The sequence below is a fragment of the Typha angustifolia genome, chromosome 5 (assembly GCF_048772165.1).
Source record: "Typha angustifolia cultivar Huaian chromosome 5, ASM4877216v1, whole genome shotgun sequence".
In the NCBI taxonomy this organism is placed as follows: domain Eukaryota; kingdom Viridiplantae; phylum Streptophyta; class Magnoliopsida; order Poales; family Typhaceae; genus Typha; species Typha angustifolia.
In genome coordinates this window covers 946,916-967,219 of record NC_133243.1, presented here as the reverse complement: position 1 = coordinate 967,219, position 20,304 = coordinate 946,916, and the positions used below count along the sequence as shown (strand labels likewise).

The 20,304-nt window shown below is 38.2% G+C and overlaps 1 protein-coding gene across 2 annotated transcripts; it reads right to left on the bottom strand.

Annotated features, from left to right (window-relative positions):
* Nucleotides 1-1,900: 1,900 nt before the first annotated feature.
* LOC140760603 (uncharacterized protein At2g39910) lies at nt 1,901-17,388 on the bottom strand. Of its 2 annotated transcripts, XM_073097627.1 has the most exons (8): nt 17,251-17,388; nt 16,692-17,145; nt 16,511-16,597; nt 14,189-14,379; nt 11,042-11,237; nt 3,041-3,105; nt 2,337-2,438; nt 1,901-2,213 (listed from the first exon to the last, which is right to left on the bottom strand). In XM_073097627.1, the coding sequence occupies exons 1-8, from the start codon at nt 17,316-17,318 to the stop codon at nt 2,126-2,128; spliced, it is 1,251 nt and encodes a 416-aa protein (XP_072953728.1). In that variant the 5' UTR covers nt 17,319-17,388; the 3' UTR covers nt 1,901-2,125. The 2 variants fall into 2 exon arrangements, 1 of the variants encoding a protein (XP_072953728.1); XR_012104418.1 differs by lacking the exon at nt 3,041-3,105.
* Between the last annotated feature and the right edge of the window lie 2,916 nt (nt 17,389-20,304).

Genomic DNA, 20,304 nt, shown 5'->3' with positions numbered 1-20,304 from the left:
TTGATAATTCTGTCAATCTTTTTCACATTAGAGACTATGCTATTTGTCATCTTAAGTATGCTGATGACCTCATTTTACGGTTTAATGCAGTGTGCCTTTTTGTAAGAAAGTTGTGGAAATTTTTGAGAAATATAAAACCATCACTAAACTACAAATAAATTTCTCATAAGTCTAAAGTTGTTTTCTCCTCTAAGGCCACTGTTGCTTTGAAAAATACCCTTCTAAGCATTCTCCAAATGTCAAAAGGTAGTTTTCCTTTTAAGTATCTAAGGACAAAAATTTCTCCTACCCACTTGCTTATCTAGGCATTTCTTGCTAGAGTAGAGGCCAAGTGGAAAACGCGCTTCTCTGTCCTTGGCAACACACATTACTCTTATTAACTCGGTCCTCAACTCGATGTCGGTTATCTCATGTCGCCTCTTGGACCCCTCTTACAATTTTTGATTGGATGACGAAGCTATCTAGAAGATTTTTATAGGATAAATCGAACCACAACCTTGGGCTCAACCTTGTCAGCTAGGACAAAGTCATTAAGACTAAGACTGAAGGAGGCCTAGCCATTAGAGACTTGCATTCTACTCGTCTGTCCCTAGTGGCAAAAAAGTTACTCTCAGTGCTCAACTTAGACCAAAACTATTGGGTTTGGCTGGTTACAACCAAATATGGCACTTTGCACCCGATCCACCTCCTGTTGAGAAACTAAGTGGGGAACCAAAGTAATATGCTCCTTGTTGCTAACGCTATGATTGGCTCATTTGGAAATAAAGGAATGAAGTCTATTTCAACAATACCTTTGAGCCGGCCTTAAAGGTTTTGAACTGAACTCTTAGACTTTCTCTAAAATATTCTAAATAGAAAGCCATTAGGCTGACTAAACCCAATTTCACAAATCCAACCATCCGATGGGAGCCTCCTCCTCGAGGTTGGATTAAGGTTAATTCAGATGGCTCCTACATAGGACCAATACACCTAGGTGGAACGATTTTTGTTGCCCAACAAGTTAATAGTGGGCCGATTCTTGTAGGAACTCAAATGTGGTAAATACGTCTCTACTCTTGCTGTTGAAGCCTCCACAATGCTAGATGCTCTTCGTGCTGCTACTCAAATTAGTTGCTGATAGTCTTGATTAAAATGGACTCTCTCCTTTTGGTCAACATTGACTGGACTAACTACTCCCCCTTGGACCATCAAGTATACCATTGATGAATCTCTACTCTACTGCAAAATTACTCTAAACAAAATTTCTCATATTTTTTGCGAAGCAAATCGAGTATCCAACTGGCCAACGAATTTGAGTAGGACCCAAGGTTTTGGGTGCACATAGACCGGATCCTTTTCGTCCTTATTTTTACAATTTTGTGCCTCTGATCTAAACGGAGCCTTTCGTAACCGTGAAAGTTAACCTACATTAATAAAAATTTCCTTTTCTTAAAAAAAAAATAAAGCATCATCTCTTTCTATAACACTTATAAAAGGGATCAAATACCAACAAAAAAATATCTCCTTTGCTAAATAAGATTGCGTGAGAAACTACGTAAGCGTCCAACATAACCTATATTTATTCTAATTTCCTATATTTAAATTATTCTAGTATTTTATTATATGCTAGTACAATAAATATTATTTATATTTAATGTAACATAAAATTAAAATAATAGTTTAGCGAATGACTAAAATAATCCTTATAATGAATGGATATACAGAAAAGAAAAGAAAATAATAATGAGTAATTGAAATGATAATTGATTAAAGTAATATCTTTTTAAAATATAGTAATTAGTAAATATAAAAATATCAGATTAAAAAAAAAAAAGAGAGAAATATATATTACTATACTAATATTAAGGAGGCTTATTAGAATAAGCATATTCTTATTCCACAAATGACCCGGGTCAAAGAATTAGGGCACATAGCATGCATGGATATATATAGATTTCACTTTTGGTCTTTATAATACTCACATTGGCTTCAAAGCTCGTGAACAATGAACAACCAATGATACTAATCATGCTTACAGAGACAGACAAAGAATTTCTCGCAGACCTCGGTTTCGTCAAGGAGCTGAAAAAGTTTATGTACAATATGTGAACAAGCCCGGGCATATTAGCGGCAAAATCCCAGCAGGTTAAAGCTTGAAAGAAGAGAGCAACATCGATAGATCTGGATCATTCTTGTGCTTGTCCCAAGCTGACTCAAACTGCAATCCCTTACATCTGCACCAAGAGAGAATGCGAATTAGATCAGATTCAGATGACAAGTTGAGAGGACTAAACTAGATCGATCAGCGGAAAGTAATTGGAAAGAAAAGTTTATAAACGTCAAGGTGGGTCTTTTACTTTTGAAGTAATGTCAGCATTTGTAAAATGTGATCACGGAGAACTTCTCGGTTCTTTCTTGTCGCTGTTTCCTTGTATAAAAGAACAAGCTCATCTACAAGTCTGAAGAAAAACAAATCAGAGTCAGAATTGAGCTATAAGGAGAATCAAGACAGAAAATCTGTAATACTACATTCCTCAGGTGATTACAAAAACTGAATTCACATCTCGGATCAAATAAATGGTTCTGTTTAATTAATGCCCACCAGACCCATCCCTCAATATCAACTGTCACAATCTACAAAGAACTTCACACAGCTCTTACAAGACAAAGAATTGCACATAGGAGAGGCAACGTGCAGTATAACTTCCTTCAATCACCTCAACTTTCTCATCGGATATCCAAATTCTATTTTGATAAACCAATTTGGTGACGAGCTGAAAGAAGCTAAATTTTTATAGACAAAAACTTGTAACATAATCAAGATGGCTCATCCATAAGACAACCAAAAATTCAATATTTCGGAAAAGAAATATGAGGTACTTATTATATAAAATAAAAGCCAGACAACTACGGCACTATTAATTTCTTCTAGGACATCTATTTTTTATTCTAAGAGAACAATCCACAGGAAATACTAAACTTAGGTTTTGTCTACATTCCCCATCTGACTAAACAGAGTTAACAAACTCAAAGAGCATAGCAACAAAAGCCAATAACCTACCTCTCAGTATAAGGTGATTGCCTGACCCATGTAAGCTGAACAATTGTTCGCAGCCGTTCTAGAACCTGTGATAATACAGGAAAAAGGATCAAGCTATCCTGCTCCAGCAGAAATATGTTCTGCAGCAGTGAGAATGCCAGGTTTTTTTGTGTGGAATCTGAATAGATCTAAGACAAAAATGGAAAGAGAAATGTGACAAAAAGAAACTCCTAATGGATGGCAAGAAATGGTCATGAACTCATCATCCACTGCCCAATTCTAAATAATGTAGATAAAATGTTGGCAAGCAAAGTATATAATTGCCAGAAAGTCCATATATGGAAATGGATACGGGTGTACTGCTTAACTGCTGGAAAGTCAATATATGGAACTAGATAGAGGTGTCTCCCCAGTGTGTACAATATATGCTCTGTGCTTAACACTAATGAAAACTAAGGAACAAGGTTTATGTTTTTTATGCATTCTATCGTGAATACTAATATCATGACATGTCTAACTTGCATGCCAGGTAAACCAATTCAGTCATGGACTTACATGCAGAAAAATCAACATTCATCACAAAACTCTTGTCATGACGAAAATCATATCATCCGGTAGCATCAAACAGAAGAGAATAAATGGCTTTCAAGAGACATGTAAAATCCACCTTAGCAACTTAAAACAATGTAAACTTCATATACTTTAGATGCTCGACATTCCTAAGACACGATGGGACTTCTCTTCCATTGACTCTGTTTTATGTGCCTTAAAGATCAAAGCCAATTCCTTCTTGCATGAGCTTAAAGCCTTAAATAGAAAAAAAAAACTTGGGTCTCATACTTGTCAGATTGCCTTTAGAATCTCGAGAGAAGACCATCTGCTTGAATTTGCTTACAAATTGGTAGCATTATCCTTAATGCTATATCTTTCAACACCTCATCCAAAGGAAAGCTGAGGATTTGCTTGGTAGCTTGATAACTAGTGCAGAACTTCTGGGGAAGAAAGAAAACTTATCAAAACTGATACCTACAGAACCTTGGACTAACTATTTGTGAACGGAGGAAAAGGATCGAAAGCCAACCCAAATAGTTGAACCTATGTTCTTGTTATCATTGTTGTGCTAGTGCATATTGTTGTTGTTATAGAATTAGAAACTGGCAGCAGGACTTAGAGAACCCATGTCAGGGCAACATCAATCATATGATGCAGTGGGGATATCTCAATAGTGCCTTTTCAATTCCAAAGAGCACTGACAACAATGATGGCATTCCTAAAAGGTATTTCTTCTGGAACACAATTTGTATCAAAGGATGGCCAAAATGTTTCTTGTCAATATGTGACTAATTTCAAACATCTCAAAAATAGGCAAAATGAAACAATCCAACCACGAGAGTCAAATCAGTTAGGCTGAGTCTAGTTAATTAATTTCACTTATTGTTTTTAAATTTAAATTAAAATGGATAATCCGCATAGCTATGCCCAGTGGGTCGAGTTGGATCCGACCCGCTATGTCTCTACTCCTATAAATATGAGTTATAATTGTTTATTTGGATTATTATGGGATCAGGGAATTAATATTGATTTAAGTTAATTTTATTATCTTGTTTTTACCTTTAATCATAGCCGTTTATTTTCATTTAATATGAGTGATCATTGTTTATTTGGATTATTATGGGATCAAGGAATTAATATTGATTTAAGTTAATTTTATTATCTTGTTTTACCTTTAATCATAGCCGTTTATTTTCATAGAAGTATATCTAACCTAGAAATCCTAATTCTACCTCAAAACCTTAGTCACCATCTTCCTCCACAAGCCACCCACCCTCACGACCGATCTCCACCATCCTACGGTCGTCACACATTCCAATAATCGCCACAACGTTAGTATTTCAATTTTTGTTCAGTTTCGACCTTCCTCCACTGTTTTAGTCATATATTTTCACTCCAACCTTAAAATCACTTCATTCCAAATATATTAGATCTAAACTCACAAGACTACCGTTCATAAAAATCTTAGATTTTTTCTGTGAACGGATCAATCCAGGTCTAGTTCGTAACAGTGGTATCAAAACCATCGTTCCTCAGTTGAAAGTGAACACAATCCAAAGCAAATCCAAGAGAGATTGTCACCATGGAAAACTAAGGACTCATCTACATCACTATGGAAGCTTCTTCGACACCACCACCACCACCACCGACGAACCATCCGTGCGGGTGAGGGTGTTACTCGAATCCATGGAGGATTTAAAGATTCTATCATATGAGAGCACCGAACTACATGACAAGGCACTGCAAGCCTTGACAGAGGCCATCTCTAACCCAACCCCACCGCCCACCGCTACCGGCCATAGCAAAATCGCCGCCCTCATGTCAAATAATATCAAACCGTGAGGGAAATAGAGAGGACCACCAAACCGTGGCCAAGGCACCCCCTTAGGTGGCAATGGAGCCCCTGCCATCTCTGTAGACCCATCTCGCCGCTGGAGCAGGCCCTAGCGATGGCCCCAACGTCATTTCCTAGCCGCAATTGAAAAACGATGCATGAAACCCTAGCTCTTCGTTGGCACTGCTTGACGAGCTTCCGACCCAAACTGCCACCGCCAACCTCTTCCTTGGGTCCTCCACACCTGAGTTATGGCCATCATTCACACCAACGCCGACCGAAAGACCACCGTCAACAACCTTCCATGCTACAGTGAACTCGCAAAAGGAGGCCTCGAGTCCAGCACCTTCACGACCACCACCAGCCATGGCTGGCTTCCTTTGCCCGACTGCTTGCCAATGGTGGTCGCTGTAGTCGCCGACAAGTAGATGAACCCAATAGTCACCTTGCTATGCTCAAGCCATACCACGTTGGAGTGGCTTCCTCGGGCTTCTTCATTATCATAGCTCCGCTGCAATGGGCCTGCGGGTACCGACCGTGGCCATCAAGGGCTATCGGGACCGTCGAAGACATGCCATGGCTGCCCTGTAACAAACCGAGCCCGAGCTCGATTTTCTTCCTTCACCGACACTCGCCACGAAGACTCGTTGGACACCAACTACCACAAGCGAGAGAGGCAAAGACCCTACCTAGCCACCACTAAGGCTACAATGGCTTGTGGTGGTGCCCCTAGGCCCAAAAAAAAAAAATTGGCCTTAGGGTTAGGGTTAGGACAAGTGGGTAGAGATGAAGTACATGTATCTCAATGTAGGCTAAATTTTTGTGAACCGACCACCTTGCTTGACTCAATTTGGGACTCATGAGCATGACTTTGGGCCTACGTACGAGCCTAAGCTTGACTGGTGGAACAACATGGTGGGCCCACGTCAACTAACTGAGCCAATTCTACATGCAGGCTAAGCATAACATAAGCCAGACCAGTGGGCCCACACGCACAGCGTGAACAAGAAGGTCCAGCTCGTGTACTAGTCACCTTGAGGATAAGATGTCGAAAGCGTGGTGAATTAATACGATCCAACCATGAGTCGAGTCAGTTAAGTTGAGTCTAGTTAGTTGATTTCGCTTATTGTTTTTAAATTTGAATTAAAGCGGATAATCAGTGTATGTATGCCCATTAGGTCGAGTTGGATCTCACCTGCTATGTCTCTACTCCTATGAATATGAGTGGACATTATTTATTTAGATTATTATGAGATAGGAAATGAATATTGATTTTTAAGTTAATTTTATTATCTTATTTTTATCTTTAATCATAGCTGTTTATTTTCGTAGGAGTAGATCTAACATAAAAATCTTAATTCTACTTCTAAACCCTAGCCACCATCTTCCTCCATGACCCACCCACCTTTACAGCCGACCTTCACCATCTCACAGCCCTCTACCACCTTCCAACAACTATCGCTATACTTGTCCAGTTTCGACCTTCCTCCACTATTTCATTCATATCTTTTCACTCCGTTAAATCCAAGACTCACAAGGCTACCACTTAAAAATTTCAGATTTTTCTTACAAAAGAATCAATCCAGATCTGGTTCGTAGAAGCAAAATAATAATATTGCGAGATTGAGATCAAGACATGAGCTATGAACGTAGGGGTGAAAGTTTTGAAGAAATAATGAGGGGAAGTGTAATTATGATTTCCCACTCACAAAGTGCATGAGCTTATTGTCCTTGAGACCAAAAATTATAACCAGCGAAAGGAAGTAGTATAACCCAGCATTCAAACCACAAAAAGGATTAGAGGAGTCACTGCTGAAAGGAATTAGGAAAAAATTGAAACAAGATAGAATTTTTAATAAGGGAAAGATTAATAAGAAGAAAAAATATAAAAATGGGGAAAGAACAATTAAACAATACACAAGTTTTGTTCAGAACAATTAAACAATACACAAGTTTTGTTCATAATGCGACCAAGACACATGACAGATAGACAGATAGTGTCTAATGAAATTTCCTAAAGAAGCAGAATGTCAGAATCCTACCTGGACCTCCATAAAAGGATACTAAAAGTTCCAAAGAACAAATAAATTTCCTTTTTCTCTGCTCTGTTAGGAATTGGATAACAAGACTCCAATGCTACTAAAACAAGTAAAATAACTAAGACTCGAGATATATCAAAATAATAAATTCCTACAGTAACTCAACTAACATAACTTAGAAAAATAAGTAGTGTATATTGGGGTATTGACATGGTATCTCAAATCGACAATGTCCATTGTCCATTCAATAGCTAAAAACAAATAAACTAAAACCAAGGTTCCGAAACTCGATACCGAAATCGGGCTTGGCCGTTAGAAAAAACGATACGTAACTCGGTATCGGTATCAGGATCGACTGTTAGACAAAACGATACATATCAGTCGAATCGGCTGTATCGATCATATCGACCGCTCGTATCAGATTGGACTATTTTTAATTATGTAAAATTCTAAATATTATTTAAAATACAGAAACATTTCTCAAAATTTATAAAAAGATAATAGAATAATAAGAAATAAAAATTAGTGACATATGAACTTTAAAACTAAAGAAAAAAAGTCACTTAAAACTATAATGAATTTCGACTTGAATTAGACATTTTTATACTCATAAATTAATACTGCAAAATAACATGAAGAGAAATATTTCTTCTCTGTTGTTTTATAGCAGTAAGAAAAAAGGAGTTAAAAAGTAGGTGAGAAAGAAAAAAATAAAAATAAAAAACTCATCTGAGTTCACTAAAGTGTAGATTAGCCAAAGGAGCTCACCGAAACGGTCACCAAATGAACTCAATGAAGTGTGAGAGTAAAAGAAGAGTGTGTGAGAGATAGAGAGTAAAAACTAAAAATTAAAAAAAAAAATAATGCCATCAATTATTAATGTCTCCAAGGTTAGATACATTTTAAATTCGACCTGAATCTTAAAAACAGTTAATTTCAACTGATATTATTGTTTTCTGATATAGATCGGCCAATACGGCTGAAACTGGCCAATACTAGCCAAAACTGGATGGAAACCGGTTTGATCGGGATCGGTTATGGCCGATTCTAATCTGGATCGACTGATTCGACTCGAGATCGGCTAATTTTGGGATCCATGACTAAAACTCCCTTTTGTTGCATGAAGGCTATCCTTGAGCTTGTTCACAATTGCCAACTTCCTCTGATGAACCATTTTCTAGAAACGTGATTGGTGGAAGAACCTTAATTCACCATTAGTAGCAACATGCTCTAAATTTTCTTAACCTACAAAGCATTGACAAACTTTGGATCTTCAAATGATCTATCGAAGAAAAACACTTGAGCATAAATCTACCAAAATAATTCATCAATTCAATAAATTATTTTTTTATCTTAAATCAAATTTTCTAATCCAATGCATGGCATCCCTAGGTGTGTGATGCCTAGCAAAATTATAGGTCAAGCAATCTACAATTTTCTCTTGTTCTTCTTGATCTTGCTCTCTTCCTTTTTATCTATAGTACTGTCTTGTGGTTTGCCATCTAAAACTAGTCTAACAATTCTTTAAATAACACTTGGAAATCATTGTTCATTATGGAAATTTTTCATCAAAATAGTATTAGATCTACTTTAATTTCATTATTTCAATACAAAACTAGTTATTGTACCCATCCTACTTCTGTTTCGGACTCCTAATTGGTCCTTTCTTTAGTTCTACATCAAACCTTTTGAAACGCAACATTTTTTTCAAATTTGTCGGTTTCCACTTGACTATTGACCTTGCAAATATGGCTTCGCCTTGTGGTCAACATCTTTATTTCCAGACTGACTGACATGAAAACCATCTAATTGAATTTTCAGATAATCAGCAAGGCAATGTGAAATCTGCATATTATCTAGAGTTTGTTCTATCTAATGAAAATCTAGTTCTGCACTAGATACTGCTGAAATCATTGATTATCAGAACCGTGATAAGATACAGTGCAGCTTCAGTTTGTTGATCTTCGTGTCCATGGTCTTATTAAAGTTATCCTCCATCACTACAATATAAATTGAATTCAAAAACATAAGCCTCCAATTATCAAAATATTATGTACTAAATGAAAATTTAATGGAGAAATTTGATATGAATGTCTCAAATTAAACAAGGTTGAATTAAGAAGTCCTAATTAGAAACAAAGAGTGACTGAAGGGTCTAATAGGTCAATAAAACCACATTAGGATCCCCTTCTCTCAATCAATGAACTAAAACTCCCTCCTCTCTTTTTCAGTACACATTTGGTATGCAACTGCCTTCTACCATCTCACTAATTTCAGTGCGCATCCCCTCACCCTCTGCTCTTCTAACTTCAGTGAGCCTCCATTGTTTTGCCACCAGGAAAACTACTGAGAAAAACATAAATAAGAGGAGGAGAAGAAAAGAGTCTATACAGTACATAGACATGTTCTTTAATTTGAGGTGTCGCTCCAAGAGCTCCAATAAATGCAAATAGCCTCAACTAGGTGCCTCATCAATCAATAAAAGTAATTGGCTACTGCACTTCATTCTGCTACAGAGTGTTCCCCATTCAACACCACATATGGTACAGGAAAGAGTCTAGAGAACTTGATAAAATAGAAAAAAGAGAGAATTCTATGCCCATAAACTCACTTTTGTTCAATTTCCTGTCTTACATTCTATATGTCATTCTTTCCTCCCAGCTTCTCTATACTCGCTTCACAGAAGTGGTCCTATTCTTCCTTTTCTTTGTCCAATTTACTCTAAATTTCCGCTAGTTTATCCCTCCTTTATATCTTGATAACTGATTAGATATAAAACAGTGTATTGAAAGGTGGCCGCGGATTGCGGGCAGTCACCCCATAGCCTAGCGCCTAGGCGGGAGATGGAGCGGATGCCAAGGCGGTCTAGCAATTTAATATATAAAAAATAAAAAATAATTGTATATGATAATATATATATATATATAGTATTTATAAAATTTTAATAGTGCAATTCACAACTATAAAAATAATAGATTATAAATTTATAATTCACAAATATGTATACATATTTTATTAACATCTTAATAATAAATTATCATGATCTGAAATTAAATGCATAGTTGGTGGTTTGAAATGCATTAATAGTTGGTGTCTTTGGTGATTTCCAATGTTAATATGAGCCGGCCTCTCTTTTCCACATAGCTCTCTCTTTCCCACCACTCTCTTCCCTCACATGGCTCTCCATTTCCCACCACTCTTTTTCCCATGTGGCCTCTCTATCTTTCCAAACACTCTCTCTTTCCCACTGTTAAAGCACAGAGAAAGAAAGACAAAAAAAAAGGGTGGTTTCGATGCCAGAGAGAGAAAAGAAGAAGAAAAGAGGAGGAGATGAAACAATCGGCAATCCACAGCCCACTACGCGACTTGGCGCCAAGTTCACCTAGGCAGTCTGGCCGCCATTTCTCTTGGCGGGGCGACCGGCACCATAGCCGCTTTTCAATACAGTGATACAAAATCAAAGTTGACAAATTAGTGCCTATAGCCAAATACCAAAAGTGTTTCAATCCACAGACTATAGGTAACTGAACTATCAACAAGAGATATTATTATAAAAAACACAATATGCATGATAATCTAAGTGTTTCATAACATTACCAGAATAGTTGTTTTATCATCATCAGCATGCATCCACTGAAGGAAGAGAGGGAAAAGACGGCGGAAGTGTGCCAAAATGAGAAGGCCCATAGCATTAAAAATTGGCTCAATGAGAGTAAGCCATGCAATACGACGTTCTTTGTTATATGGTTGGCGCTCCAAATGGCCCAGCATCTCATTAAGCATTTGCTCAAACCTAGGAACAGGCAAAAATTAGAGAACTAAAAATGAAGCATGCAGTAGATAACATCAGCTATTAGGCAACCAAAGTGTCAAATTTAATGACACCACTAAAATAAATGGTCATGGGACGATTATAGTTACCTAATTGGACCAAAATGCAAAACAAAGCCAGACTGATTATGGACAACAAATAATAATATAAAATATATAGGTATTCATAAAGCGCACATGAAATGTCAAAATACACAGTTTTCATGTCAATCTGTCATATAAATACCTTTCCAAGTTAGATCTTAAGTGTCGATCTAATGATGCAGCAAACGATAGCTCCAGTCCTACAAAATCGTCTAGGTCAAAAGGAAAAAGCAGATAAGTTAAGTCCATAATAGATTACTTAGGATGTCATATTAACTATATTCCGTAAAGCAACCCAATCCATCTAAAATCTGATAAGCTCCAGAGTCTAGACAGCTCTCGACCCTAAGTGTCTTACACTTATGTTGGATTTAATTGAATCAAACACAATCTGACACACCTATCTAGCACAAAAACCAAGGTAGAAATCAACAATATGTCAAAGCAGGTTTGCCTAATAGATGTAGGTCAGGTAATGCTGTGGACATCATCAACATATCATACAAGCGCATGTATTAGCGCAAAGGTTGCTTATGAGTTATATTTTTACGTATTTTTATTTTTGGTGTTAGGGTTGTATTTACTTATTTATGGTGTTTAGGGTTGAATTTGTTTTTTGTAGTTGTTTAAAGTGTTTTTTGCTTATTATCATTGTAAGGTCTATATAAAGAGACTCTTTTCCGGTTATGGTTAATGAAGAAATTTAAGATTTGTCTCCATCATGAATTTTGGATTTAAAATCTTAGTTTGAGAATGAAGGTGTAAAGCCTCTTTTCTATTTCCTTTACAATCCTCACTGTTTCATATCATATTCTGGTATTAGAGCAATAGTTTATTAGGTTCAAATCTTCCCAAAATCCCTCCTCCATCACTGCCTGCATTACCTATATCAATGTCGCCGTTTTAATTTTGTTTTTTTTAATCCCACTGCCATTTTAGTTTTATTTTTTCTCATGTCGTCTTCTCTCTTCTCTGCCGCCGATGTCCACCTCTTTACCCCTTCTTTGTGATCTTCCTCGATCACCATCCCATTCTCTCCTATCATCTCGTTGTCATCCACTACTAATAAAATTATTTCACAATAATATATGCCAACACATAGAAGTAAGTCATATCATTTAGGTGAATGACATTACGGGTCAACTTGGAACCCTTACTCAACAGGTTAGAGCTACTCTAGATACTCGGATTGCTCTTGCAGTGGAAGGCAACGAAGGCAAGTCGAGGAGAATAGATGCAGCAATTGTGAGGTTGAGGGAAAGCAATCGCGTGATGGGTGAGGGGATAGGTGACATAGTGACCTTGAGAAAAATAATTGTGATATATCAATGGGAATGAAAGGAGTAGGCCAAGGTGAAGATGAATAGTGCAATTGGTAAATCGATAATGAGATTAGTGATTTTTAACCCTAAGAACTAAGATTCAAAAAATTGGAATCAACCTACCGAAAAAATGATACTTATCGGTCGGATCGGTTGCCTGGTTCAGATCAAACTTCTTAATTACGTAAAATTCTTAATATTATTTAAAATTGTAGGAAAACTTCTAAAATTTAGAAAAAAGTTTACCAAAAATAAAAAAATAAAGAAAGAAAAATTATGGTGCAATAAAAATTAAAACGAAGAAGAAATTAGAAAGAGAGTGAGTGAAAAAAATCAAATAAAAGAAAGAAAAACCATGGTGCAGCGAAAAAGAAGAAGAAGAAGAAGAAGAAGAAGAAAGAAGAAAGAAGAAAAAAGGAGAGAGTGCAAGAAATGAAAAAATTGAGAGAGAAATAAAAATAAATTAAAAAATTATAGAAGTTCGTCGGAGTTCGCCGGAGCTAGATCTCTCCGTAAGAGAAACAACAGTTATATGGTAAGGAGAGAAAAAAAAAAGAGTGAAAAAAGAAAGAAAGTAAAAGAGAGAATGGGGAGTGAAAGAGAGAAAAAGAGAGAGAATTTGCATTGGACCTAGAGAATTTGCATTGGACCTAGATCTAGATCGAGGTCGACTGATCTCGATCCGGCTAACCATGCTAAGAACCATTGCTTTAATACAAAAAATGGTATGAACAATAGGGATCGCTAGAGTTCTAGGGAAGATGGTGGGTAGAAGGAATTAAGAAAGGTAGGATTTCACACCACTACACTCAAATTAGGGTTTCATACCTAAAACTCTCACACCACTACACTCAAATTAGGGTTTCATACCTAAAACTCACGAAGGAAACAAGCTCCCAAAATTCTTCATTAAACTTAACTGGGAAAAGTGAGTCTTTATATAAACCTTACAATGACAATAAGCATATAACAACTATAAAAATTAAATACAATCCTAAACACCAAAAATAAGCAAATACAACCTTAACACGAGAAATGAACAAATATATGAAAAAGAAAAATAACTTAGAACCGAATCCCTATATGAGGGATCATTAGCTACTGGCAATCCTAACCCTAATACATGCGTTTGTATGATATATCGATGATGTCCGCATCAATTACATTTCTGGATGTAATATTTAATAAAAAGGGCTTTTTGCATTTTTAGCTTTCTGACGATGATTTAGAATGTTTCAGGATCCTTCACATTTTTCCTTAAAAGTAATTATGGAATTCGAGCAAAATACCTTTGTGTTTGTTTTGATCTTTGAACATCTTAATATCCATATCTTCACCAAATTTCTAGTGGAACATTATCACCATAACCCATATACACAACTTAGGGAGACCTTATTACTTGACATACAACCTTGTAACTGAAACTTAATTTTTAAGACATTTTGTTCTCATGATGAAAAGAAAGAAAGCAAGAGCAAAAGGAGAACTAGAAAAGGGACATACATACCAATGGCTACGAGGATTGTTTCGTTGAGTACAAGTCAACAAAAGCACAGAGACCTCAACTACACGATACCACAGCTCATCACTTGCAGGAATATTGCGACAACATGCATCAAGAATTGCCTCCTCATACCAACTTAATTCTGTCGCGGTCACATTCTTTGATACATGTACAAAGCTAGCCATTCCTTGCTCCTGTAATGATATAAAAGTTTAGAAGAATATCACTTTTCTCCCCTTAACACTTTGTTGACAAAGCAAATTGTTCATAGATAGAAGAAAAAGATACGGCCATAGGGGTGGAGAGGGGTTGGACTGCTACTGTAGCAGCAAAGATAGGGCTGCGGCAATGTAGAGAAAGGGAGAGGGAGAGAGATGGAGATAGATGGAAAAAAAGGGAAGAAAAACCTAAACGAAAGCTGAGAGGAAAAGACCTTGCATCGCCGGAGATCTACTCATCAAAGGTCAATCTCATCAAAAATTGACTCACTGACGTTCATTGTCAGTTGTCGTCACTCCTCGTGGCTTGCAGTCACCAGATCAAGAAGGAAAATATGCAACAGGAGAGAGAGATAGAGAGATCGAAAGGGAGGAGTTGAGAGCATGAAAGAGAGAAAGATAAGGAAAAGTTAATGTTGATATGGGTTTCAAATCCGAGTCAGATTCAACCCATTAACACTAGTAAGTTTTGGCCCGATTTGGCGGAAACCAACATAAAACCAATCAAATCGACCAAAACTTCATTTCATGATAACTAACATAATTTTAATATGCCAAATTTTACATTGTATATAATATTTCTAACATATTTTATTACTAGACCTCATAAGCGCCACCATATGAGTCCGCATACAATTTATGCACTCTACGGTGGCATGACTACCTGTATACCACAAGCACTTTTTACAACATTGTTTGCGAAGGCTAATCATTGACGAATGACCCTAACATGCAAGTCAAAAAATGCTAACTCAAAAGAGGACAGCATTACTCGCTATTGCATTACAAAGAGGTTATTGCATTACAATATGATTAACGGGTTGGGCTAAAATGCATAACACAATCTATACATTGGGCAAAGCTGGGCTAAAATGCATAACACAATCTATACATTGGGCAAAGCTGGGCTAAAATGCATTACAACATAACACGAAAAATACTAAAATGTGTCAACAAAGAGGGAAGGGAGCAGGCCTCATGCATTTAGGGCTGAACAAAAATCTTAAGACCCAATATGCTTAGAATGCCTAAGACCAAGTATGTAAGGGCTCAATACCAATTCTAATTCCAAAAACTTTGAACATGAGGCAATTGTAAAGTTAATAGCAAGTGATCACTGTGTTAACATCAACATGCTACACTAGAGCCAATATATATTATATATGGTCTGGTTCAGCTAAGATAGAGATCTATCATATCATTCTCTACAATTTGACTTGACTGATCCTCAACATTTCAAAATTTTAATTTTGGTATATATATATATATGTGTATGTATGTATGTATGTATAATATGTATATGTATGTGTATTTTCTAAAACATTAAATATATTTTTATATTTTATTTTATATTGTCACTATTATAGCATACAGCTTTGAAGGACCCCATTCAACCTATTTGCCTAGGGACCTTAATTTGTTGAGACGGCCTTCATCTTATGGATGTCCAACTTAAGTCTATGACTCTAAATTATGGTCATACTCAAAGTTTAATTTTTGCATTTGGTTTCAATTCTGAAAGGATTTATGGCTCAAGGATCAAGAAGGGCAGAGCATAGTAAAGCCCTCGAGGGGGCTTCCGAGATACTGACTCATACTTTCGGCATCAAAGGGGCTTCAGAGATAGTGACTCATACTTTTGGCTTCTTAAGGTTTAAAACATCAGGAAGAAGACCAAAACCTAGTTTTCTTTGGTTCCTGCTCAATTGCATAGTCCCAGTAGAAACTAATCCGTATCGACCAATTATTCAAACCATATTTGTCAGCAAGGTAATGAAATATCAAAAGATGTTCCCTAAAGAAGCCAAAATTGATTTTGTGACATTTTTAGGACTTTCCAATAGCAAATTACAGTTAAAATGGGGAGCAAAAGGCAAACCAGAATAATAATTTCCCTACTAAAGAACAAACCATGGGTGAACCTTCTTATCAAAGAATGTTGCTTTGGAATTTCCTCACTAAATAAAAAGTGTTAATCAGAATAATAATTTTAGTATCATATTTATCCATATAAAACGGGAAGATTTGCACACAAATGAAATGTCAGTGCATATTTTAAACAATGTTTCAGAACCCACCAAAGATCTTAAGCAGGGTAATGTAGTACCTTAACTTCCGGCGACCAGTGATCCAAAGCCGTCAAAGCACATGGAATCACCAACCAACACAGATTCCCCAGCTTAGGGTAACAAACCTGGAATCATCCAAGCACCACAAAATCAAATCAAAATCCTAACTTTCCGGCCAAAATTAGTTTAAACAAGAAAAAAGAGATGTTCAACACTAACCTGGGAGACCATCCACCTCAACTGATGCCCCGCAACCACGGCCTTCTCCACCGGCGCCTTCGCCGAGGCGGCTAAGAACTCCTCCTCTTCCGTATCGACACAGCTCTCCTTGATCACCCTCTTCACCTCCGGCAGGACCTCTGGCACCATCTCCACAATCATGTCGCCCTCCGACCCGTAGGAGGCAGCTTCCGCCATCTCCTTGAGCGCGGACTTAGCGAGCAAACAGAGGTCTCTGGGGATCCAGTACAAGGCCGGGGACTCGTCCCCCTCCGCCGCGGCCAGGGCGGCGCAGCACAAAAAGAAATCGTTGATCTCCCTACGTGATTCCTTCGCGGAAGACGCATCTGAGGATGGGAGGAGGGATTCGAGGAGGGATTTGAAGGAGATGGAAGCGCCTTCAGGTGGGGTGTAGGGAGTTCTTGCGAGGGTTTCGCGGAGGGTATCGGATAAACTGAGAGAGAGTCAGAAAGAGAGTCAGAGAGAGAGAAGAGTAATGTATGCATGCATATATATATATGGATAGATAGATAGATAGATAGATAGATAGATAGATTACCGGACGAGGTGGTGGCGAGAGAGAGAATGGCACTTCGGAGCGCCGCTTCCGTTTCTCGATGCCGCCATGGAAACACGGGAATGACTTCCGGTTCGGGAGGAGGAGAAGGAGGGGATTTTTGGATCCGGGTTTCCTTTGTCGGAGCGGATCCAGTTGCGTTATACTTTCTCTTTTTTTTTCCTTTTTTTTAAATTATATATATTGAAGGATGACATGCATTTTATTGCAAGTTTGAAGGATTAGAAATATGGGGTAAATTTAATAGAGTGATGGGGAAGTAGACACGCTAGGGTGGATTTATTTTAATTCAAACTAATTTTGAATTAATCTTGAGTGATTGTGATGCTATTTTTTAAACACCTTAAAATTTTCTATACTTCTTCTCTAACAACTATCTTTTTAGCTTGAATTATTTTTGAATGATTGTGATGCTATTCTTTTTCGTAACAATCCATTAGCAATCCTAGAAACTAGGGGTGTCAACGAGCCGAGCTTAAGCAAGCTAGATCTAGCTTAATTTCGAGCATATTTTGTTGTTTAGGCTCGACTCAGCTCAAATCAAGATGAGCTTGAGTTCGAGCCAACCTAAGCCCGAGCCAAGCTTGAGCCTGAGTCCAAGCGACTTGCTGAAGGAGGAGGAGGATGGAGGTGGTGGTTGTATTAGTGGTTGCAACAGCCTGCCAGAGGAAGCGACGATGACAACTTGCCAAAGGAGGAGGCGAAGGCCAGATGAGGAGGCCGAATGAGGAGGATGAGGAGGCCGAAGGAGTAGGAGGAAAACAGGTGCTTTTAATAAATATTCCTTCGGTTGGTGAGGTGTGCAATTGAGAAAGACAACCCATAGGGATCCAATCATTAAATATACATTTCTACCCTCCGAAAAAAAAAACAAATAGAAAACAATTGAGAGGATTGATGTGATAGAATCTTCCCCTAGTCTGCTACTGCCACTCCCTTACCCTGACATCTCTTTGAATCATCTTTGACATAGTAAACAAGCCTATCGAGCTAAGCCTGAGTGAGCCGGCTTCGGCTTAGGCTCGACTCGAATCAATTTTGATCTCAAGCTCGGCTCAACTTGAGTCGAGCCGAGTCGAACCCGAAGCATGGTATGGGATTAATTTAAATCTGCTGCTTGTCATTAACTAAATAGAAACTCAAGGGTGTAGTCTAAATTATATGTCTACCTTCGTCACTTGGGATTTTTAGCAATTTTAGTTAAATAGTCAAACTACTTTATTAGCCTAAACTATTTTATTAGCCTAAGTGGATAACAGTTGCAGATGCTCTAAAAGAGCATTGCTCATGTAAGCCACGAGTCTGCCTTCTTGCATCAAAACAACCCCAATGCCGACTCCTGACGTATCACACTCAATGATAAACAATTTGATGAAATCGGCTAAAGTAAGGACCGGGGCTGAGATCATTGCCTTCTTCATGGCTTCGAATACTTTCCTTGCTTTATCCGTCCAAGTGAATGTACCTTTCCACAGCAAGGCTGTGAGGGGAGCCGCAACCTTGCCATAGTTCGTCACAAATCGACAGTAGTAGTCGGTTAAGCTGAGGAAACAGTGTAGCTCGTTGGTAGTATTGGGCAGCGGCCATTCTACCATGCTTTGAATCTTCTTAAGGTTAACCTCCATGCCATCTTTAGATATGATATGGCCCAGGTAGTCGACCTTTCGTTGCCCCTATAAACACTTGGAGTCCTTGGTCTTCAATTTGTGTTGCCGTAATAGGCCAAGTACCGTTCGAAGATGTTGCATGTGCTTCTCCCACGTGCGGTTGTATACCAATATGTCATTAAAGACTATCAGCACATATTACCTCAAATAAGGCCTAAAGATGTCATTCATTAAGCTCTAATAGGTGGTGAGAGCATTGGTAAGACCAAAGGGTATAATGAGGAACTAATAAAGCTCATCATGTGTTCGAAACGCCGTCTTGTGCATATTGGACGGTTCCACTCTGATTTGATGGTACCCCGCTCTCAAATCAAGCTTTAAAAAGTAGCATGCACCTACCAATTCATCCAGCAACTCTTCGATCATCGATATGGGATACCGGTCTCCTTGATGGCGATAGAATTAAGAGCTCAATAATCCACGCAAAACCGCACGAATCGTCCTTCTTCCGCATGAGCAAGACCTGTGAAGAATAGACATTTTGACTTAGTTTTACCACCCTGCTGGACAACATGTCTTGGACCATCTTTGTTATAGCCTCCTTTTGAATGAATGGGTAATTGTATGGCCTAACATTTGCTAAACTTACTCTGAGTATAATCTCGATACGATGATCTTGCCTCCTAGGTGGAGGCAATCTATGTAGCTACTAGAATATAGCTTTAAATTCTTGCAAAATAGCCCTTAAGTCACAAGTAAATGAGCTAGATTGTCCACATCTTTAACTCCTTCAATGAGTTGCATGAGGTACCCACAACACCCGGGTTTCGGCAACCCTTTTAGGGACTGTAGTGCGCCCTTGGCCTCCTTGCTTAATGTGACTAGTAGCTAGATTGGCAACGCCTTCATGGCTGAACTCCATCGCCCTGGTGGATGAAGTCGAAGGTGACCCATCCAAGATCTCGAAGCTATTGCACCCTAAGCACCAAGTTGGCTCCTCGTAGAGCCAACGGATATAGACCAATTCAAAAGCCATGGCCCTGAATTTGCAGCTGGACCTTACAACATATGCCCTCCGTTCTCGACATGGTGCCATCACCGATAGCCACATCAAAGCTATTGGAAGGCTCCAACTCCAATCCCAAACGCCTCATTGTTCGAGAATCCACAAAATTGTGGGTACTTCCTGAATCAATAAGAATTATGATTTTATTCTTTTTAATTGTACCTTTGACCCGAAGAGTTTTTAGAGTCGTCTAGCCGGCAAAAGAATAAAGCGAGAGCTCAGCTTGGACATCCAGCGGGCTGTCCTCTACAGTCTGGCCACCTTCCTCCTCTTACTACACCTCAAGATCTTCTACGGGATCATCCTCGATCATCTCCTCCATGAGCATGATGGCAGCGGACTGTTTAATGCATTTGTGGCCTG

Coding starts and splice junctions, on each gene's coding strand:
- LOC140760603 (XM_073097627.1), bottom strand. CDS start 17,318: ATGGCGGCATCGAGAAACGGAAGCGGCGCTCCGAAGTGCCATTCTCTC. Junction 16,598..16,691: donor TGAGGTGGATGGTCTCCCAG/GTTAGTGTTGAA, acceptor GGATGATTCCAG/GTTTGTTACCCTAAGCTGGG. Junction 11,238..14,188: donor AACAATCCTCGTAGCCATTG/GTATGTATGTCC, acceptor GCCTGTTCCTAG/GTTTGAGCAAATGCTTAATG.